We start from the raw sequence: 22,320 nt of genomic DNA, 5'->3' as shown, positions 1-22,320 counted from the left end.
CTGTGGTGCTGCAGGTCCTCCTGTGTACAGTAGGTCCTCCTGGTGTGCAGCAGGTCCTCCTGTGGTGCTGCAGGTCCTCCTGGGGTGCTGCAGATCCTCCTGGGGTGCAGCAGGTCCTCTTGTGTACAGTAGGTCCTCCTGGTATGCAGCAGGTCCTCCTGGTGTGTAGCATGCATAACTTGGTTATGCAGCCTGAGCACCTGGACGGATGGAAGGTCAGCTGCTTTGTTAGTGGTGTGGAGTGCCGGTGGCTGTATGGTGGCTGTATGGCAGCTGTATGGCGGCTGTATGGCGGCTGTAATCTGGTTCAGACTCCACGTCAGGCCTGGGCTGTCTCTTTGAATGGGCCAATGATGCTGAGACTCCCCAGAGGTGGGGAGGCTTAATGATCCTCCCCTCAGTCCCGAGGGCTAGAAGGCCTGCAGTGTGTCGTGTTTTTCAGGGTAAAAGTTACAAGCTAGCTGCCACTGACTTACACTGTAGTTTTTGAGGTTCCGAGAGAACTGGGTGTGATGGTTGGTGGTTGCCTAAAATCTCAGCATCTGAGGGGGAGGGGAGGGGATCATGAGTTCCACCCCAGCCTGGGCTACTTAGGGAGACCTTATCTCAAAAACAAGGAGACAAAGCAAAGGTATGAGAAGCCCCACCTTCGAGTAAAGCTCTACCGCATTCTGGTCGTGGTCTAATCCTATTCCACCCATTTAACAGATGAGTAAAATTGAGACCTGAATAGTCCTCAGAAAAGGAGGGAGCAAGAATTCAGAGCTTTGTGTCTCGAGGGTGGGTGGCTACAGAAAGGCATCCTCCTGACTCGCAGCTAGAGGCTTCCTCCTGTATGTCCTGGGGATGTCGTTGTTTCTACACAAGTCTAGCTCTTGCCATCTCTTGCCAACCTTCCTGTTTCTCAGCTTTCTCGGCCCCCAGGTGCTGCAGCCACACACACCCGGGCTCCTCCCAGGGCCCCTGCCCCATCCACCATCTTGTCTCATAAATGAGTAGAACAGCTGTGGGGCAAGTGGCCCTCCATGCTAGCCAGAAGTCCTCCTCCTCAGCCCCTGTCCTTTGTCAGCCCCACTCCAGGTCCCGGAGATGGCCTCATTGCTGTCGCTGCAGGAGGAAAACCAGCTGCTGCAGCAGGAGCTGTCGCGCGTGGAGGACCAGCTGGCCCAGAGCCGCGCAGAGCGGGATGAACTCGCCATCAAGTACAACGCCGTCAGCGAGAGGGTGGGTGCTGTGGCTGGCCTGGGCGGGCGAGGGAGGCGTCCTGACCAGGCCCACGGGGCTCGGGAGGGAGGACACCTGGTTCAGACTGGAGCTCTGCCAACTAGAGTGGCCTTGAGCGCTCGGTGACCAGGGCGTGATGGCGGCTGAGGGCAGGCAGAGGTGGGTGAAGGGTGGAGCGTGCTGGGGTGGGGGGAGGGTAATGGGTTTAATGGTGGCTCCCGTTTGTGGAATGCCTCCAGTGTGCCAGAAAGATGCTCAGTGCTTTATATTCAGTGGGCCAAAGTTGATGATGCCCATTTAACCAAGGAGAAAATGGAGGTCCAGAGAGAGACAGAGACAGAGGGAGAGGGAGAAGGAAAGGGAGAGGGAGGGAACCATGACCGACCCATGTCACAGCCAGTTAAAACAAGAACCCTGGCGTCCAGGGATGTCAGGGAGCCTGCTGGCCGCTGTAGGGTCCAGGGTGTGCTAGTGGGAGGCCCTGTCTGTCTGGAAGCCCGCGTCCACTTGCTCAAGCAAGCCTGACTTGTTGGGGCTTGCTAAGGAACAGAGTGAGGGCCCCATGGTGGTCCCCTAGCTCCAAGGACACTACAGAATTCATTTCTTAGAGTCCGCAGGGGGTGCAGAGACAGGGTGGGAGGAGCACTGGGCTGATACTGTTGAGGGGCCAGAACCAGCCTCCTGCAGGCTAGATCGTTCTTGGCCCAGGACGCAGTGCCAGTCCCCTGGGGACTGCCTTTTAGGTGCCAGCTTCAGCAACTGACACATTGGCCCCTGATTGACAAGGGAGGGCAGGATAGGTCGGCGGTCTCTTCTTATGTGTGGTCTGCAGTGGGGGTGGGGGCTCTGTCCCTTCAGATCTTCCCCTTATATGTTGGCACGCATAGCCTGTGTTTTTAACTGCTGTGTGCCCAAGACAGTTTGGGCAAGCAGTCAGAGATTGGGTGAAAATGACCTTGAAGGCCTTTCCTGGAGGGGGAGGGTCCAGAGAGAGCATAAGAATCTAGTGGTTACAGATGGAGAAACTGAGGCCCAAGGTCAGCAGTGGACCTGGATAGACACCACGGTCAGGGCTGTGGTTGTATGGCGCATGCGTCAACCTGTGCCTGCAGATGACAGGTGCCCCGTGGCCACACTGGCCTGGCAGACTAGGTTGGGACCAATCAGTGAAGTTGTTTGCATCCTTCAAACCCCACATCCCCCTGGGGTAGGGAGTGGAACAAGAAGCCAGGGTTCCATGCTCTGTCCGATGCGTGTCCTGTGGAGAAACTGAGGTAGGACTCCCAGAGGGCACCTCCCAGGTCCTCAGTGTCTTCAAGAAACAGGTGTTGTGAGATACGTGGGAAAGAGACAATGGCTTTATTCCTTGGCGCTGGAGAACAGATTTTTCTCCGTTTCATACCCCCAGTTCTGTGTCCATGGCAACTTGGGTTTAGTGAGTTAATGGGGCAGGGGAGCAACGGTTGCTAAGGAGACAGTAAACTACTTTTATCCATTCTTGGGGCAGCCTCCTTCCATTGGAATTACAAGTCACATGGAAAGGCTGTTTTGTAAAGGGCAGAGTTTGTGGAGAGAGGTGAGGTCTGGCCTGCAGTAGCCTGGCACCGAGCACCCGGGAAGCAGGTGGAGTCGGTAGTTACTGGTCGAAACCCCTCCACACCGCAGCAGCCAATAGTGCTGGTGCCATCCGGAGGGGCAAAGCACACACAACACAGCTAGACCCCACACAGAACACAACACATAGAAACAAACCCACCCGGCAGGGAGGTGGTGGTGTAGGCCTTTAGCACTCGAGAGGCAGAGGCCAGAGAATCTCTTAGGTTCAAGGCTAGTCTACAGAGTGTGTTCCAGGACAGCCAGGGCTTGGTCCCCCCAAACTCACAGACTATATGTAGCCAGAGCACACAGTCCTGCCCTGGCACAGCAGCACCTGGGTGGACAGCCTCAGCACCGTGCATCCCATAACAAACCGCACAGGGCATTCTACACATTCCTGTCTGCACACTGACAACAAACTGCACAAATGAACTGCCTGTCAGCCCACAAAGGCACTCACACATGTGACATGCAAGTGCAGTCACTACCACCACCTGTGACCAGGGAGCCCAGACTCTCCTCCCAGGTTCCTCTGTCATACACAGACACACACAAGCACATGTCCTGGTACACGCAGATGGACACAGTGCCCGCCCTACCCCCAGAGACTTTGTCCAGATGCACCTCACCTCGGAGCATGAGAAGGGCCAGATACCACATGTCCCCATGCATCCAGCACACAAGGCAAGGTCCCATGTGTGAGGCACACTCACCGACACATGACACACATACCTCCCAGGGCTATGTGACAGATGCGGGCAACGCCCACTTCTAGGCTTGCTTGGGCTTTGTGTAGACACTTGTCATAGATACAGAGAAGTTCCTCTTGCCGCCTTCCTTAGCAGCCTCAGTTCACAGTGTCGCCCCCATGGGCTGTGCTGACCCCTCTCTGTTAGTGTCATCCCAGGGGGCACAGTCACCCTGCCCACCAGCATCACTGTGGGAGGCTCTCAGCATCTACCAGGTGTATTGGGCTAGTGTAGGCCTGGAGGGCCACTGACCTAGCCTGGGCCTTTGGTTAGTGTGGGCAAGAAAGGCTCTCCCCTCTTGCTAGCTTTCCTTAGACTGGTCGCCCTAACTTGTGTGTGTTTGAGGGTCCTGCTGGTCAGCCTGGGTGCTTGGGAGATGGATGGTAAGCGTGGGTTAGCATCGGTCACCTGGGTTAGGGTCCCTGTGTATGCTCATCTTTGGCCTCCCCCCAGCCCCTTTCCCCAACAGCTAGAAGCTGAGGGACCCCAGAAAGAGCAGCCGGGGCCATCAGGTACCTGGGCAGGGCTGAGAGGCCTAGGGGACAGGCGTCTGTGTGCCCGTGGGTTCCGGGGCTGGCATGCTGCACAGTAGCTGGAGTGGAGGAAGTTAGACGGGGGTGGGGGTGGGTGGAAGGGCTGGGGGGTGTCTCCTGTGAGGTGACAGAGATGGGGGTGAGGCCAAAGCAGGTGCTAGGTAGGGGACATAGAGCTAGATTATAAGGCTGTATCTCCTGGGGCTCCTCTGTGTCAGCCTGGGGTGTTTGAGGCTGCCTGTGTTCACTACAGGTGCTCTCTGTGAACTCGGATCTTCTGTGTGTTGATAGCTCTGCTCTGAGTAGATTTGTATGTACTGACCTTGTTAGTTCAGTGGATTCAAACAGTCCCTGGGTGTGAGCCATCCCACCCCACAGCCAGTGTCATAGGTACTAAATCCAGTGGGGAACAAAATTCCAGGCTTTCCTGAGCTTGTCTCGGGGAAGGGAGAGGGTCGGGAGACCTGGCAGCAGTCTGAGGCAGCAGCCACAGTGGGGCAGACACTGAAGGAGGAGCTGCGTGCATGCTGGGGTGACGCTTCACCGTCTGCCTCCAGGTCCGTATGTGTGCAGAGTGTGGCAGGTCTACCCACCCGTGTGTATGCTCGTCTCGTGTGTGTACTCTGCCTGACTGTCTGTGCCATACCTGTTCCAACTGTTTGCCCATGTCCACCCATCCATGTGCGCATAGCCAGCCTCGGTTACCGGTAGTTCCTTCTTCATCAGTGTGTGCCTGCCCCACATATATTCTCATGTCTGCATTGAGTGCCTGTGCCTGTTCTGTGCATCTAAGCATGTCCTATCTGTGTACCCATGTCTGCCCTGTGTGCCCAACATGTCCTATCTGTGTGCCCAGCATGCCCTATCTGTGTGCCCATGTCTGCCCTGTGTGCCCAAGCGTGTCTTATCCGTGTGCCATGCTCCGTATGCCTCTGAATGCATCGCCTTGTCTGTGTGCCGATGCCTGCTCCATCTGCATGCCCATGTGCATGGCGTCCCGGGCCTACCTGCCTGTAACAGCTCCTTGGAGTGCATGGCTATCAGGTTGCAAGGCACTGTGGGTCTTAGGCCCAACCTGATGTCTCCTGAAGAGGCCTGGGCCTGCTTCCCAGGAGGCGCAGGACTCTCACCCAGGGCCCTTCCCTGCAGCTGGAGCAGGCTGTGCGGCTGGAGACTGGGGAGCTGGAGGCCCAGGAGCCCAGGGGGCTGGTGCGGCAGAGCGTGGAGCTGCGGAGGCAGCTGCAGGAGGAGCAGGCCTCCTACCGGCGCAAGCTGCAGGCCTACCAGGAGGGCCAGCAGCGGCAGGCCCAGCTAGTGCAGCGGCTGCAGGCCAAGGTCAGGGCTGCCCGCCCCCCACCCCGCCTCCACTCCGCCCCACCTGGCCCTCACTCACCCCCGGCTCACTCTGCTCCCTAAACGTCGCCAGATCCTGCAGTACAAGAAGCAGTGCTCAGAGCTGGAGAAGCAGCTGCTGGACAGGTCCACCGAGCTGGAGCAGCAGCGACTGAGGGTGGGTGACAGGAGCGGGCAGGCTTAGACCTCCCGCCTCCCGCCTGTCCTGACGCCCCTCCTCCTCACCCAGGACACAGAACACAGCCAGGACCTGGACAGTGCGCTTGTGCGTCTGGAGGAGGAACAGCAGAGGTGAGGGTGTGGGATAGCCCATGGGCACCCTCTGGACAAGTGAGCAAGTGCCCGCTGAGCACCCCTCCCCCGCCTCTCCAGAAGTGCCAGCCTGGCCCAGGTGAATGCCATGCTGCGAGAGCAGCTGGACCAGGCAAACTCGGCCAACCAGGCTCTGAGCGAGGACATCCGCAGGGTGACCAGTGACTGGACCCGCAGCTGTAAGGAGCTGGAGCAGAGGGAGGCGACGTGGAGGCGGGAGGAGGAGGTGAGCGGGGCCTGGAGGGAGAGCTCGGCTCGGCAGCGGGGCGTCCTTGCAGGGGTTCAGTCAAGTCTGGAGAGGGACAGGGAGCCTGACCAGAGTGGTCCTGGCTCTCCTGGGAGCTGGCCTTGGTCACACGTGCTCTGGGCCAGGCTGGCCGGTTCTTCTATTCCTCGGGAAGTGTAGTGCCACCATTGCATGTAGAGTTGGTGACCGGCCCATGGTCACGGTCACACCCTGGCGGCTGGGAGGTCTCTCCAGGCCCTCAGTTCCTCAGGGAGACACAGGTCCTCTCCTAGGCCAGGCTGGCAGGGCCCTGGGGCAGGCATGCCACAGTGACCATAGCTAGTGTCTCTCTCCCTAGTCCTTCAACGCCTACTTCAGCAGCGAGCACAGCCGCCTGCTCCTCCTCTGGAGGCGGGTCATGGGGCTCCGACGGCTGGCCAGCGAGGTGAAGATGGGCACGGAGAGGTGAGACCATGGGGTGCATCCTGCCACCGGCCGCTGGCCAGCAGAGGCATTGCTGGGGCTCAGCGGGACTACGCTCTTCCTATAGCAGAAACTTCCTCCTTCCCCATGTCACACTGAGGATCAGAGAAGCTGAGTGACTGTCTCAGGTCACACAGCAGAGAGGAGCTGAGTTCGGACTTGAAGCCTTTTTGTCTTCATAGATTGTTTGAATCAGAAGCCACAGATAGTCACGAAATATGAATTAATTTGAGATATCTCACTTATGCGGCTCTGGCTAGCCTCAAATTCAGAGATCTTGTCTCTGCCTTCTGATTGCTGGGATTAAAGATAGGCATTAATCTTCTTTTTTCTTAGAGTCTTATGTATTCCAGAGACTCGCTGTACAGAGGACAATGACTTTAGATGCCTAACCCTCCTGTTTCCACTTGAGTGCTGGACTTACGGGTGTGTGCTAGCGTGTGCTGGGATTGCAGGCATGCACTAGCATGCCAGGATCATGTATTGCTGGGGATTGAGCCTGGGGCTTTGCATGAGTGAGTCAAGCTCCCTACCAACCGGGCTATGCCCCAGCCTCATGCTTGGATCTTGCTCTTCCAAGTGCTGGAGTCGCAGGTCTATGTCACCCGCCATACCTGGCTAACATTTTTTTCTTTTGGTCTCTTAAGTGTTGAGGAAGCCAGCGGCTGTCCTCGGGGGATTCCCATAGTCTAGCGTTTGCTGTCCTGTGTTTCTGTGAGCCTGCCACACATCTGTGGCTGCATTGCAGACTGCTGTCTTCATGCAAGACTCTGACCCCCAGCAGTGCAGTGTCTCCCACAGGAGCCGCCTAGCCTGGGGCACATGTCTGTGTACTGTGCTTTACCTACTGTGTCAAGCTATCTAGACTTCTATGCGGCACTCGCCTGCCCCCTGCTGTCGGGTTCTCAGCATTGCAGTTCATGCAGAGAGCGAGCCCACACTGGGACTTCAAAGTTAACAAAACAAAAAGTTGGTATGGAAAGAAACCTTTTTTTTTTTTTTTTTTTTTTCTTCCTGAGACAGGATCTAATTATGTAGCTCTGGCTATTTTATTTATTTATTTTATTTTGTTTTGTTTTCGAGACAGGGTTTCTCTGTGTAGCCCTGGCTGTCCTGGAACTCACTCTGTAGACCAGGCTGGCTTTGAACTCAGAAATCCACCTGCCTCTGCCTCCCAAGTGCTGGGATTACAGGCGTGTGCCACCACTGCTTGGCTCCAATTTGTTTTTATTTGTGTGTGTGTGTGTGTGTGTGTGAGTCAGTGTCAGTTTTCTCCGTGCACCGTGTAGGTCTCCAAGCCCACCCAGGCCATGCGGCTTGGCAGCAGGCACCGTTACACATAGGTCATCTCACTGCCTCCACACCCTTTTTGGAGGTGGGGATCTCACTCTGTAGTCCAGGCTAGCCCATCCTGTTCTGCCTCCGGAGAACTGTAATGGCCAGTTTGTGCTTCTGTGCCGCTCGGCTTTGTTCTTGAAGAAGCCAGTTTCATCTGCTCGTTCTCCTGGGAGGCGTACCCACTGTGGAGGCTTACCCACCGCGGAGGCGTACCCACCACAGAGGCGAACCCACCATACCCTGTTAGTCTTTCTGGGCCATAGGCCCCACCAACTGGATCCACCATTGCTTGTTTGGTAGTGATCTCCCTTCCATTGGATGTTTTGGCATCGTCAGGATTGCCACTCCTGCTGCACCACATGAGCCATCTGCCCTTGCCTCGTGCTGGGCCTATGGAAGACGTGTCATAGATGCGAAGGGCTTTCCCTAGTGGCCTTCCACTGGGCCTACCCACTTGCCCCCTATGAGTTGTGTAGGGGCAGGCCAATTTCCCCACAGCCTCACTCACACTGGACAGTAGGTGACTTTGTTTCCCTATTCTGAGAGTGACAGATAGTGATGGGCAGTTTTGATTTCTACATGCCCCCCCCCCCTTGTTCTGCTCTTCCTCAGGGACCTACTGCAGCTGGGAGGGGAACTAGTCCGGACATCCCGGGCCGTCCAGGAGGTGGGCCTGGGGCTGAGCGCCAGCCTGCAGCGGGCCGAGAGCAGGGCTGAGGCGGCTCTGGAGAAGCAGAAGCTGCTGCAGGCCCAACTGGAGGAGCAGCTGCAGGCCAAGCTGCTCCGGGAGAAAGACCTGGCCCAGCTGCAGGTGCAGAGTGACCTGGACAAGGCCCATCTCAGTGCCAGGTAGGTGGTAGCAGGCCGATCACAGCCGACTTCCCTGCAGAGAGATCCCTAGAACCTTGGGAGGGGGTTCACCGGGTTAAGCTCTCTCTGATGACATCTGTGACCCCTAACTCCTGCCTCCTGGTGAGCCCCCGCTACTGTCCCATGACAGACAGCCGCAAGCCCATTCCATCAGAGGTCCCCAGGCGAGACGTGACTTACTCCAGGTCCCACACCTGGGGAGGTGGATCCTGGGGTCCTTGTGGGGTTTCGGGAAACATAGGCACATGCTGGTGAGCTGGAGAGGTGGCGGCCCATCCCCCACTCACCTCATTTGCTCTTCCCTCCAGAGTGACAGAGCTGGCCCTGTCTGTGGAGCGCCTTCAGAGCCAGAACACAGAGAAGGACCAGCTCAACAGGACCCTCTCTGACAAGTTAGAGGCCCTGGTAAGATGTGCCAGCCAAATCCAGACTGGGTGCTGTCCTCACAGTGCACGTCAGTTAGCACAGTGACAGTCACCTCTGTGCCCTTCCGCCCTCCCTGCAGCAAGCCAGTACACAGTTGAGGAAACCAAAGCCCAAGGGAGTCAGGGTCGATTCCCTCTTGGGCTCCCAGGGAAGGGCCACTGCTCCCCAGCAGACACATACCCACAGGGAACTGCCCTTCTAGGGCAGGTTGGGCTCTTCCTCACTGTGAGTCCTGTGAGTCTCTGGGCCTCATCTGTTCGGCGAGGGCAGCAGGCCTGTGTGGTATTTCCATAACTGAGGGGACCAGGAAGGAGCGACTTCATACTTTGGCATGACTGTGACCAATCTTTCTTGTCACTAGGAGTCCCTGCGGCTCCAGGAACAGACGACCCTGGACACTGAGGATGGAGAGGGGCTGCAGCAGACCCTGAGGGACCTGGCACAGGTATCGCTACATACAGGGCCATACAGGGCTGGCCAGACATTTCTGAGCCCTCCTCCCCCCCATGCCTGGAGCCTTGGGATGAATGGGAAGTGGGTGGGGCCTGTTCACTTCTGCTGGCTCGCCCAGCCTTGATGCAGTTAGCCGGGTGAGAACCGTGAGGGTACTGAAGGGCAGGGTCTTGCTTGGTGGGCTGCATCCTGGCGGATATGGCCTCAGGAAGAGTTCTTGGGGAAAGGGGCTTGTGGGAAGTGTCACGTTGCCTCGCCCATACCTGTGACCAGCTAACCTCTACTCCTTCCTCCTTCCCCCAAGGCTGCCCTATCCGACACTGAGAGCGGTGTCCAGCTCAGCAGCTCAGAGCGCACTGCGGACACCTCTGATGGCAGCCTGCGCGGGCTCTCTGGCCAGCGGACCCCGACTCCGCCGCGGCATTCCTCCCCGGGTCGAGGTCGTTCTCCGCGCCGAGGCCTGTCCCCAGCCTGCTCTGACTCCTCCACACTCACTCTGATCCACTCTGCCCTGCACAGGCGCCAACTACAGGTCCAGGTAGCCAGAGACCCAGGGGGCGGGGCCAGGGCCCTGAGAAATAGCTGCTGATAGAGAGTTCTAGAAAGAACCAGAGTATGGAGTACTTGGATGGCTGGAAGTGCCTCAGGAAAGGGGTTGGAGCCCAAGAAAAGGAGATAAAACTTGGGGCTAGGACCCTCAGACAAGTCTGGGAGGAGGAATCTGAGCCTAGGACAAAGAACGCTTAGGAACGAGAGGCGGGGTCTCGGGGAGGACGTGAGGGGGCGGGGCCTGGGCTTTGTGGGTGGAGTCAGTATTGAGGCGCTGGTGTTCTTGGGCGGTTTGCCAGAACCCGGGACACGGGGAGTGGGGGGCGCACAGGAGTAGGAGCGGTGCTGTCTGCTGCCCCAGGCTCGCCCAGGGCTATGGAGCTGTTAGGAGAGAGCGAGTGGGCTTCCCCAGACCCCACCACCCCCATACCCCAGGACATGCGTGGGCGCTATGAAGCCAGCCAAGACCTGCTGGGGTCCGTACGCAAGCAGCTCAGTGACTGTGAGGGCGAGCGGCGTGGCCTAGAGGAGCAGCTACAGCGCCTGCGGGACCAGACAGCAGCCACAGCCCAGGCCCAGGAGGATGCACAGCGCGAGGCCCAGCGCCTACGCAGTGCCAACGAGCTCCTGAGCAGGTGCGGGGGCCCAGGGACCAGCAGGACGCAGGGCTTAGCCTGTCAGGCCTTTCAGCCCGAGGGTTCCCTCCCACCAGCCAGGTGGGGAAATTTAGTTTTCAAGGAGGTAAAATTCATTTGTTACCCTAGTCGCATTTCAAGTGCCCCGACTGCCGCATGTGGCTGTAGACCATTCTAGAATTCTGCTCTTAGCGCTGTTTGGAACTGTTTCCTGTTGGTTGGTTGCCTCTTGCTGGGAATGAACCCAAGGCCTGGTGCATGCCAGGGCAAAGCACTACCACACAGCTATAACCCAGCTATCCTAGAGACAATAGATAAAAAAATGTATCTATCTGTAGCCCTGAGTGTCCTGGAATTCATCTGTAGACCAGACTGGCCTGGAATACAGAGATCTGCCTGGCCCAGCCTCATAAAGCTGGGATTAAAGTCATACACCACTTGCCTAGCCCTGCTAGAGACTTTTTAAAAGAAGATTATTTATTTATTTATTTATTTATTTATTTATTTGAAATTGTGTCAGCTGTGGGTCTGGAGTTACAGGTGATGGAGAGTCACCCACAGTGGCTGCTGGGACCAAGTGCCCCTCTGCAAGAGCAGCATGTGTCAGGAGAACTGACTGACCACTGGACCACTGTTAACCTCTGATCTCCACTCACGTGCCGTGCCACACCCCTCACACAGCCCAAAAATTAATTCAAATGTAATACAATTTGTTGTTTTTTTTGTTTGTTTGTTTGTTTGTTTTGAGACAGGGTTTCTCTGTGTAGCCCTGACTGTCCTGGAACTCAGTCTGTAGACCAGGCTGGCCTCGAACTCAGAAATCTACCAGTCTCTGCCTCCCAAGTGCTGGGATTACAGGCGTGTGCCACCTCTGCCTGGCTACAATTCCTTTTAATGAGACATCATTCTATTTTCCCCTCAGTTTCCTGGTAGTTCTAAAATTTTTGTTGCTGTTTTTAATCTGCTTTTCTTAAATAAAAACAGGAAGGCTAGTCATAGAGGTCCACACCTTTAATTCCAGCACTGGGGAAGCAGAGGTGGGCAGATCTCTGTGAGTTCAAGGCCAGCTTGGTTGGCATTTGGAGCTTTAGGCCAGTCAGGGTTAAATAGTGAGACCTTGTCTCAAACAAACAAGTCTCTAAGAAAAAGAGAGACGTGTAGCTCATATTTGTAAGTTAGGACACTGAGAACACTGAGGCAGGAGGATTGTTTCAAGTTGAAGGTCAGCCCAGGCTATATAGCAATTCCCAGCAAGCTAGGGCTACATAGTCAGGCTAGCCTGGTCTGCAAAGTGACTTCGGGGCTGCACAAAGAAACCTTGTCTGGAAAAACAACAACAAAAGAAAACAAACAAAACAGAGAAAAAAAATAGAGGTGAAGTCAAAGTGCACCCGCCCCCCAGCCTCCTCTGCTTCTCCTGACCCTGGCGGAGCTCTGGTTTTGCCTTCTAGAGCCCCGACAGCATGGAGGCACAGGTGCACGTGTGTGCCCTCCGATACCTATTGTATTCTATGCCATTTGCCTGGTACTGTGCCTGTGTTCCCTCAGTTCATGTGCGACTGTCAGAGTCATTGTCATACAGCCACGGGAAGACTCTCCAGACTCACGTTCTGCGTGGGGATGGCAGTGGCAGGGGGGTCACCTGAGACCAGACTGTTGGTTCCCTCCCATGGGAAGGGACTGTGTCTGTGGTGAGAGCCTCATCTGTGTCTGTTCTTACTGTCGTGGCACCAGTTGTTTGCCACCTTGGCCCTCAGCATAGCCGGGGCTGGCACTCTCTATGCAGCGTGGGCAGCCCTCCGCATAGCCGGGGCTGGCACTCTGTATACAGCGTGGGCGGCCCTCAGCATAGCCGGGGCTGGCACTCTGTATGCAGCGTGGGCGGCCCTCCACATAGCCGGGGCTGGCACTCTGTATGCAGCGTGGGCGGCCCTCAGCATAGCCGGGGCTGGCACTCTGTATGCAGCGTGGGCTGCCCTCCGCCTGACCTGGACCCCCAGCCAGCCTGTGCTCAGGACCGTGGAGCCATTCCCTGTGAGCCCTCGGCCTTCCTGGTGGCTTCTTCTCTGTGGGACACTGTGGTTGTGCTGCTGCTTCATGCAGTGGGAAACCCTGAGGCCAGACAGATCCAGCTCTGTCCAGTTTGCCAGATTGAGGTGATAGATGACAGGATGGTTCCTGGCCATTCATTGATGCCAGTGTGTCCTTGGAACCTGGCCCTGGCCTCTTCTACCTGCTGGGGTGCTTACAGGTGACACCAGCATCTCCATCCATTCCTCTGGGTCTGTAGAGATGGCTGGGGAGAAGGAAGGCCAGGCTCCCGGTGCTAAGTGGTGTAAGTGAGATGAGTCAGTTGTGAAATCATCAGGGAAGGCTTCCTGGAGGCGTTGGCCTGGAGGACAGAGGATGTCAGAGTAGTCAGTCCAGCCCCCATCCCTGGGGAGAGTAGCCTCGGAAGCTCTCTCTCCTCTGCCTGCTCGCCCTATAGGGAGAAGGGCAACCTGACCCACAGCCTGCAGGTGACGCAGCAGCAGGTCGAGGAGCTGCGCCAGGAGCTGGAAAAGCTGCAGGCTGCGCAGGAGGAGCTGAGGCGGCAGCACACCCAGCTGGAGGACGAGCAGGAGGACTCGGTGCAGGAGGGCGCGCGGGCCCGCCGAGAGCTGGAGCGCAGGTGGGCCGCTCACCTTCCCACACGGTCCTCCCCGTGCAGTCTCGGGGGCAGACAGCACAGCCCCACTCCAGAACACTGAGACTTAGGAAGTGCAGTCACTGTGGGTCCAGGAGGGACGTGCTTGGGTGATAAGGACAATTAAAGATTAATAATTCTCATTTAAGAAACTTAAAGCACCGGGCACGGTTGTGCACACCTTTAATCCCAACACTCAGAGGTGGAGGCAGGAGGATCTCTGTGAGTTCCAGGGCAGCCAGGGAGATGTAGAGAGACCCTGTCTCAAAAACCAACAAGAACAGAAAGTGTCAGTGACCGTCACTGTACAGGAGCAGGAACAAGAACTGCAGGTCAACACGTGGGCTCCCGTGTCGAGCCCTCGGCATAACTCCGCCATTTAGAGAGTTGTCTCCATTTTGTGGGTAGCTGTCTTTTTGGTCCTTTTTTATGTGTCTGGGTGTTTTGCCTGCATCTCTGTCTGTACCGCCTGCATGCCTCGTGCCCATGAAGGCCAGAGAGAGTGACAGTTGTGAGCTGCCCTGTAGCTGTTAGGAATCCGAGCGGGGTCCTCAGGAAGACCCCCAGTGCTCTCGGCGCTGAGTCATCTCTGCAGCCCCAGTTTTTTTTTAAGATTTATTTATTTTATGTATGAGTACACTGTCGCTGTCTTCAGACACTCCAGAAGAGGGCGTCAGATCTCGTTACGGATGACTGTGAGCCACCATGTGGTTGCTGGGAATTGAACTCAGGACCTCTGGAAGAGCAGTCAGTGCTCTTAACCGCTGAGCCATCTCTTCAGACACTGTAGCCCCATTTTTATACGTAGTAAAATCGAGGCACTGGGGGTGGGGTGGTAAAACTTGCCCCAGGGCACAGAGATGGCAGGATTTCACCTTCAGTGTCTGCCTCAGAGGCATAGGCAGTGGTGATGCTTAGAGCGTTGTGTAGTTGTGTAGTGGGTGTGCAGTTGCTCCTGAAGCCTTGGAAGTAGCAGATGCCATCTGAACTACCTCCTGCGTGGCACCGTACAGATGTGACGGTCGGTTCCCAGAGTCACAGCTGAGGCTGTGGGCTAGGTCGCCCTTGCAGGAGAGGCTCTTGTACTCTGGATCTGACCAGTGCCCCGCTCGCCCGGGCCTACTGTCCTGTGTCCTGCATGGGGCACAGAGCAAGCAGTGAAGTGACAGCATCCTTCCCTCAGCCAGAGGCAGCTGGAGGAGCTGGCAGTGAAGCGCTCGGGGCTGACCAGGGAGCTGGTGGAGGTGCGGGAGGCACTGAGCTGCGCCACACTGCAGAGGGACGTGCTGCAGACAGAGAAGGCAGAGGTGACCGAGGCGCTGACCAAGGTGAGTCTGTCAGCCACCCGGCCACACTCGGTTCTTCCCACGGCCAGACCAACCCTGCGTCAGGCTGTGGGCCGAGCATGCCCTTGACCCCTTCCTCTGGATGGAGACTGACTTTTTTATTCTTACGTATTTGTTACTGTGTTTTAAATCCCCCCCTTTCTCTTTGTGTGTGCGAGCATGTGTGCACCTGTACACTGGCGTTTGTATAGAAGTCAATACAGCCTTGGGGTCCATCCATGTGTCCCACCTCATTTGAGGCCTGTCATTGTCCCCTGCTCTGTGTCCTTCCCTGGCTGGGTCTCAGCTGCCAGGGATCCTGCTGTCTGCCTCCACCATGCTGTGAGAACACGGGGATTAACCTTGTTGACTTCTGCATACAGCTGTCACTTGAACCTTTGTCCTGATGCTTGAGGGGCAGGAGGTTTACCCCTGAGCCGGCTCCCTGGCCCCACAGGCTGACTTTCAACCTAGGCCACAGATCCCTGCTTCTTGAGGGGTTCCTGAGACCAGAGCCTGAAGCTCAGGGTTGCCTGATTCTTTCTGTGGAAGTGCGTTCTGGGACTGAGGAAGTTGGGGGTCATGGTCCTGAGAGTCCTTGGAAGGTGCTTGTCCTACTTCTGGTGGCCTAGACTCTACATGGGGCGCCCTAGGCTGCAACTGACCCCTGACTCTGCCTTTCAGTCCTTTCTCAGGCCGCTCATCAGTATGAGGTGTCTTCCAAACTGTGACCTTCTTTGATGGGATTGCCTGACTGATGTCTGAGAGGGTCTGCTCTGCTGGATCTCTACCCCCTGTCACTTCACTGTCCCCACACTGTCCCCACTGCAGGCTGAGGCTGGCCGCGCACAGCTGGAGCTCTCCATGACCAAGCTGAGGGCAGAGGAGGCCTCCCTGCGAGACGCCTTGTCCAAGATGAGCGCGCTCAACGAGAGTCTCGCCCAGGACAAGCTGGAACTAAACCGCCTTGTCGCCCAGGTACGCTGCGCACCGCCCCATGTCCCCTCCACGAGGGGGGCACTCTGCAGAGCCTTGCCAGGGCTCCACCCCTACCCCATCTGTCCTGTGTGCCTTTCTGTGTTTCTGTCCTGTGCATCCTAGAAGGATGCTCCGGGCGTCCTGCTCTATTCTGGTGCTTGGTTCTCAACCCCACGACACCCTTCCTTCACCCTGACTGGCTGTGGCCGTTGGTGGGATGGAGGGGCATCCCCGGTCCTGGAGAGTCCCTTTGCTCCTTCAGATCTCTGTCCACACAGCTAGAGGAAGAAAAGGCGGCACTCCTGGGCCGCCAGCAGCAGGCAGAGCACGCCACTACACTGGCTGTGGAGAAGCAGGAACAGTTGGAGCAGCTGAGGCTGGAGCAGGAGGTGGAGAAGCAGGGCCTGGAGGGCTCCTTGTGTGTGGCTGAGCAGGCCCGGGAGGCGCTGGAGCAGCAGCTCCTTGTACTGCGCGGTGAACGCAGCCATCTGCAGGAGCAGCTGGCCCAGGTGGGCTGAGCCCCGTGCAGATGTGTGGATGGGGACTCCCGGACACTCGTGTGCTATTCCGGGATGAGCCACAGGCTGACACTCACCTCTACCAACTAAGCGCCTTGAGCAAGCTATTCTACCTCACAATCTGAGGGCACTTGTCTATCTCTGAGACTAAGATTCTGTCACACAGAGGATGTGCTGGCTCTGGGCCAGCCTTGGTGAAGAAAGTAGGGACTTGGGAAACTGGAACCACATAGCGGGAAGGCAGCTTCGGCTCCAGGGCTCCAGGGCTCCAGGCTGTGAATGCAGCCTAGATCCTGGGGTCCAGGGCTCCTGGGCGGAAGGTGCAGCTCCAGCTCCTCCCTTCAGCCTGTTCTCCTTCTCAGTTGCTGGCTTCAGCTTCTCAGAAGGTCTAGCCCAGGGCAGAGTGAGGGACTGGGACCCCAGTTTTTGCACGTGTGCATTTGTAGGCATAGGAAAGGCTAGGGTTTGCCTAGGCACACCAGTGCATAGCCTGTGCTCAAAGCCCAGCCCCCTGCTACCAGGCCAGGGCTGGACCTGACCCCACAGTAGAGTGCTGTGTGGTAAACCAGCCAAGGCTTCTGCTCATAGCCCCTGGGTCGGCCAGCTCTCCCGGCAGCTGAACGGACGGGACCAGGAGCTGGAGCAGGCCCTGCGGGAGTCACAGCGGCAGGTGGAGGCCCTGGAGCGCGCTGCCCGGGAGAAGGAGGCCATGGCCAAGGAGCGGGCTGGCCTGGCCGTGCAGCTGGCGGCAGCAGAGCGCGAGGGCCGGACCCTGTCAGAGGAGGCCATTCGCCTGCGGTGAGTAAGGGGTGGGCTTTGCCCAGCTCCCTGTGGGGGCCGTGCTGGGTCCACACCCCGGCCAGCCATGCCCTGGGGTTAACCCGGAGGAGCAGTTGCTTAGGAGCCAGGCTCAGGTGCAGTCTTCCCCAGGGAGCCCGGGTTAGCGGGGCAGGTAGCCTGGCGTTTGGCCCACGCTGACTGCACCCTAAGGCCCACAGTTCCTGGGGCTGGGGAGGCTGAGTGCCAAGGCCTCAGGGACTCTGTGCTGCAGCCTGGAGAAGGAGGCCCTGGAGAGCAGCCTGTGTGACGTGCAGAGGCAGCTGGCTCAGCAGGAGGCCCGCCGGGAGCAGCTCGAAGCCGACAGTCAGGCCCTGCTGCTGGCCAAGGAAACCCTGACTGGTACGAGGGTCTGGGCCCCAGGGCTTTGTGCTAGACTTCAGCTGGAGTCAGTCAGGGGTCAGGAGCCCTAGGTGAGGTGTGCGGCAATGGCTGGCCTGGGTTCCTGTCCAGAGCTGTGGCGAGGCTCCCGGAACAGGCCCTACCCACCCTCTCTGAGTTTAGGACCCTTTGGCACCAGAGGTAGCGGAATGGCCACCAGCTGTGCCCGTTGCCAGGAGGAGGTGGAGGAGCTGGCGACGGCCTTGGCAGAGTGCCAGCTGTGGCTGCCGCTCCTCCGTCATAGGGAGTCGGAGGGTTCTGAGGTCCCTGGAGACCTCTGAGAACCACCAGCTGCTGCCGTGGCTCTCAGCCCCGCGGTCCCAGCCCAGGGGTCCCACACACTCCAGTCCTTCCAGCTTGGCCGCGGAGCTCGGCACCTGCTGGGTTCATGGAAAGCGACTTTCCTGAGTCAGACAGACCCAGGGAGGGCTCACACCTGGCCGATGTGCTTACTGGTCCAGGTGGGACACGGCTTTGTCCCTCAGTGAAGGGCACCATCCCTAATGGGACGCTCCGTAAAGCTTGAGTGGTTGCTGGGGTTGGAGCATCGCCTTTGACAGGGTGGAGTTAGACTAGCCGGGCACATCGTGCGGGTGCTGCGATGTGCGAGGGCATGGGAGTCATATTGACCCAGCAAGCGTGTCAGTAACAGAGTCACTGTAGTTGATATCCTCCTCCTCTGTGGAGCCCTTCTGTCAGCCATTCTGTCCCTTGTTCATGAGGAGAACGAGTCAGTGAACCCTTGAGGCAGGTGGGAAACTGCTACCCAGGGGGCGAGCCACTTCCTCGGGCTGTCAGCACTGGCACCATGAGAGCACTCTTACCTTTCATTTTGCCCGTGTGTGGCTCATACAGCCCAAGTCTGCTGGCCCAGAGGGACACCGTGACTCAGCCCCGCCTTCCTGCCATCCGTCCCTCTTGTGCAGGGGAGCTGGCAGGCCTGCGGCAGCAGGTAACAGCCACTGAGGAGAAGGCGGCCTTGGACAAGGAGCTGATGGCCCAGAAGCTGGTGCAAGCGGAGCGGGAGGCACAGGCGTCTCTGCGGGAGCAGCGGGCGGCCCATGAGGAGGATCTTCAGAGGCTCCAGCGGGAGAAGGTTTGGTCAGCTGGGGAGGGGTAGGCTGGGCTCTGAGTCTCCCTGGCTGCACTCTCCTCTGTCTTGCCCTGCCTCAGTTTCCACATCTGTGAAATAGGCGCCTGCCATGGAGGCTCTGGGGATAGCTGAGAAGGTGTGTGTGGGGGTGGTTGTCCTTGTCAGATATGCAGAGCTCCAGGCCCCAAACCAGGTCCAAACCTGATGGAGACCCACAGTCATCGGAGGAAGGCCAGTGTAGCACTCAGCAGAAAGGAGGGCAAAGTGGCGCACAGCTTTAATCGGAAAGTGGAGGCAGGCAGAGCTCAGAGTTCAAGGCCAGCCTCGGCTGTGTAGTTCCAGAATAGCCAGGGCTACCTGACGAGCCGAGCCTTGTCTGAAAACAAACAAGTGCACACCTGCGTGTTTCTCCTTCATATGCTGCGGTTCAGGGCTGACAGGGCAGGGTGGGCCGGGGAAGTCACGTGAAGCACACTGAGTCTGCTGCGTTTCCTGAGCTCCTGTCTCATCTTGGTCTCTTCACTGATGCTATATGAGGCTTTTGTGCCTTCATCTTTCCTTCCATAGAAACGGATGGCTTGCTATGGGGTCTTATGAAGCCACCGGTGCTTAGTAAACTTCCTGTCAGTCCTGTTCCTTGACGATCCCCTACATACCAAGTGATCCCTAGGGCAGGGGCCTCTAGAAACAGCCTGGACAGGGCCGCCTCCAGCAATTTCATGTTCCCTGTGCAGGACTCAAAGTGGTGAGAGAGATCCCCTCCGCCCCCCACTACCTTGGATTTGGGTGAAATTACCATATATGGCCAGTAGGTGGCAGGGCACTGCCTGAAGCAGGGCCTCACCCACCACCCTCCAGGGAGTACTAGGGGCCAGACAGTGCTCTCGCCCTGAGAAAGCCACCCCAGCCATGGCCGCATCATGGTCCCAGGGAGCCATGTGCTATGACCCTGGCCCTGTCTTTCTTGGCCTTGTCAATGCCCACAAGTCTGTATTCTCTTCAGCTTCCCTGCCCATCCGGGTCCCAGCCCCACTTCCCTCTACACAACCCTCTAGCTGCCTAACAACACGGCCCAGCAGTTGACAGCACTTGCTGCTGTTCTAGAGGACCTGGGTTCGCTTTCCAGTGCCCACACGATGGCTCCCAACCATCTGTGACTTCAGTTCCAGGGAACCCGATGCCCTGTTCTGACCGCAGGAGCGCGGTGCATAGACATACCTTCAGGCAAATGCTTGCACATATAAATAAACCTAAAGGGTTAAGAAGTAAATTCAGGTTGTCTTTGTCACCTGGGCTTGAGGGTCCCCACTGTCCCCTTAGCCCTCCATGCTACAGCTCACCTGGTTAGGCCCGGTGACTGTGCCTGTGGCTTTGGCCCTGTCACCGAGTCCCACCCCACCATGAGCTTCCAGCCCGCTCTTCCCTCTGGGCCTCCACTGCTGGCCTAGATCTCTTCCTTCTCCCTGGACGGCTGCTGACCGTCCTCCCCAGGGGCATCCTGTCCCCAGTCCAGGCCGCTGGGTTTCCCCGTTGTCCTCACAGACCTGAGGTGACCTCTGCACAGCTTCCAGTGCCCTGCCCTACTGTGACCTGCTCACTTTCTGCGTCTCTTAGCCCTGGGGTGTCTGGGCCTTTTTCTGACCTGATGTCTGCAAGGGACTTTTTGGGCCCCTCCTAGTGTGTCACACAGCCCTGCCCTGGCCCTCAGGAGGCTGCGTGGCGGGAGCTTCAGGCAGAGCGTGCCCAGCTGCAGGGCCAGCTGCAGCAGGAGCGGGAGGAGCTGCTGGCGCGGATGGAGGCCGAGAAGGAGGAGCTGAGTGAGGAGATCGCCGCGCTGCAGCAGGAGCGCGACGAGGGCCTGCTCCTGGCGGAGAGTGAGAAGCAGCAGGTCTGTGAGCCTGCGGGCTCGGGGCTCTCCCCCCTCTGCCCAGCAGCTAGGAGTGCAGAACTGGAGGGCTGGAGGCCCAGCACAGTGGCAGTGACAGGTGACACGCGTTCTCCTGTCTTTCTGCTTGCCTCAGGCCAGAGGCCTCAGGCTGTGCCCACAGGCACCTAATAGTTCCTGATAGTTCATTCTTGATTTTCTGTAAGGTAAAGGAGCAGGGCCGACTGTAGTCTGTCCTCAACAGTCTCAACAGACCCTGCTCTGTCGCCCTGGGCAAGTCGTTCTCCCTGAGCTACAGCTTTCTCATCTGTAATGTGAGACTCATGGAAGTCCTCGCCCTGGGGAGGCTGAAGCAGTAGTTAGATATTAGTTAGATCAGTCATCAACCAGGCCCTTTACTGCTCCCGAACTCTTAGCAGAGGGCTACAGTGAACAGGCGCCTCTGCCCTTGGTCCTTCCACGGTGGGCCAGTGTTGCTATCGAGCGCCTGCGGAAGGCTAGGAGAAAGGACCAGCCACGCCAAGGCCTTGTCATCCTTGCCTCTGCCTAGGCCTTGTCCCTGAAGGAGTCTGAGAAGACGGCCCTGTCAGAGAAGTTGATGGGAACCCGGCACAGTCTGGCCGCCATCTCTCTGGAAATGGAGCGACAGAAGCGAGATGCCCAGAGCCGGCAGGAACAGGACCGGGTAGGTAGGCAGCCCACCTGGGCCTGGGTCCGAGGGGAAACCAGCATGGCTCGAAGGGGCCTGTTAGAGCCGAAGCCCTGGAGATGCATCCAGGTCATGTGGAAGGTCTAGCCCTTCCTTCAAACCGGAAGGAGGTGGCCGCCAGCTCCACCTTGGTGAGACTGCTAGTATAGAGAGATCAGCCTCAAGGCATGGAGGTGTGGTGGGCCCCAGGAGGGGGTAGTGCCAGGGTAGGGCAGTGCAGCGGGGTGGGTGCCGGGGACCACGACAGGACTAAGTGAGGATCCTGGCCACTTCAGAACACACTGAACGCCCTGACATCTGAACTTCGAGACCTCCGGTCTCAACTGGAGGAAGCCACTGCAGCCCATGCCCAGAAGGTGAAAGAACTCCAGGAGCAGACCGGCATCCTGGGCCGGCAGCGGGAGGCCTGCATGCGTGAGGTGAGTGGGCGCTGCTGTCCTGGCATCACTGCTGCGTGTGCCAGGGCTCATCCTGGGAGTCCTGCGTGAGGACAGACAATGGCTACCTCAGTCAGGAGGCAGTCAGTAAACAGCCATTAGGCACCTGATGTTTGCAAGGGAGGTTTGGGGAATTCATTGAAGATTGCTTCAGTTCACTGCCGAGTCCAGCATACCTGCGCATACCATAGCTGAGGTCAGCCACCCACCGTAGATCAGTGTTGGGACCTTGGGACCCCTAGTCAGGGAGGGAGGTGGCACACAAACTCGTCTCTGCCATGGCCCTAGCCTGAGCAACCTGACCCCATTCTGGACCCACAGGCGGAAGAGCTGAGGACTCAGCTGCGCTTGGTGGAGGACACCCGGGACGGACTGCGGCGCGAGCTGCTGGAGGCCCAGCGCAAGGGTCGGGACAGCCAGGACAGCTCCGAGGCCCACCGGCAGGAGGCCAGTGAGCTGCGGCGCAGCCTGAGCGAGGGCACCAAGGAGCGCGAGGCCCTGCGGCGCTCCAACGAGGAGCTGAGGTCTGCTGTGAAGAAGGCCGAGAGCGAGCGCATCAGGTGGGAGCTGCCGGGGACCGCCCGCTTCCCGCGCCCCGCTAGCTCGGTGGCTCGCAACCTTCCTAAGGCTGGCGCCCTTTAATACACTCAGGGTGTGCTGGCCCCAACCACAGGGTTGTTTTCATTGCTACTTTATAACTGTAATTTTGCTACTGTTATGAATT

At 57.9% G+C, this 22,320-nt stretch overlaps 1 protein-coding gene across 4 annotated transcripts in view; it reads left to right on the top strand.

Annotated features, from left to right (window-relative positions):
- Positions 1-22,320, top strand: part of Crocc (ciliary rootlet coiled-coil, rootletin) — a 37,959-nt gene that overhangs the window by 5,759 nt on the left and 9,880 nt on the right. For 3 of the 4 annotated variants that reach the window (XM_052177915.1, XM_052177916.1, XM_052177913.1), the window contains 22 exons: positions 1,070-1,224; positions 5,252-5,437; positions 5,529-5,612; positions 5,685-5,746; positions 5,828-5,993; positions 6,352-6,458; positions 8,427-8,663; positions 8,993-9,089; positions 9,472-9,555; positions 9,868-10,101; positions 10,548-10,747; positions 13,236-13,418; positions 14,617-14,761; positions 15,590-15,736; positions 16,015-16,245; positions 16,859-17,052; positions 17,306-17,433; positions 18,399-18,568; positions 20,274-20,453; positions 21,001-21,135; positions 21,435-21,578; positions 21,918-22,156. In XM_052177915.1, the coding sequence (XP_052033875.1) occupies positions 1,090-1,224; positions 5,252-5,437; positions 5,529-5,612; positions 5,685-5,746; positions 5,828-5,993; positions 6,352-6,458; positions 8,427-8,663; positions 8,993-9,089; positions 9,472-9,555; positions 9,868-10,101; positions 10,548-10,747; positions 13,236-13,418; positions 14,617-14,761; positions 15,590-15,736; positions 16,015-16,245; positions 16,859-17,052; positions 17,306-17,433; positions 18,399-18,568; positions 20,274-20,453; positions 21,001-21,135; positions 21,435-21,578; positions 21,918-22,156 (3,488 nt within the window). In that variant the 5' untranslated portion in view covers positions 1,070-1,089. The remainder of the gene's footprint in view (positions 1-1,069; positions 1,225-5,251; positions 5,438-5,528; positions 5,613-5,684; positions 5,747-5,827; positions 5,994-6,351; positions 6,459-8,426; positions 8,664-8,992; positions 9,090-9,471; positions 9,556-9,867; positions 10,102-10,547; positions 10,748-13,235; positions 13,419-14,616; positions 14,762-15,589; positions 15,737-16,014; positions 16,246-16,858; positions 17,053-17,305; positions 17,434-18,398; positions 18,569-20,273; positions 20,454-21,000; positions 21,136-21,434; positions 21,579-21,917; positions 22,157-22,320) is intronic. The other variant, XM_052177914.1, reaches the window with a different exon arrangement.

This window comes from Apodemus sylvaticus, chromosome 3 (genome assembly GCF_947179515.1).
Source record: "Apodemus sylvaticus chromosome 3, mApoSyl1.1, whole genome shotgun sequence".
NCBI classification, from domain to species: domain Eukaryota; kingdom Metazoa; phylum Chordata; class Mammalia; order Rodentia; family Muridae; genus Apodemus; species Apodemus sylvaticus.
The sequence above is the reverse complement of the archived record's forward strand: the minus strand, read 5'-3'. Positions and strand labels throughout refer to the sequence as shown.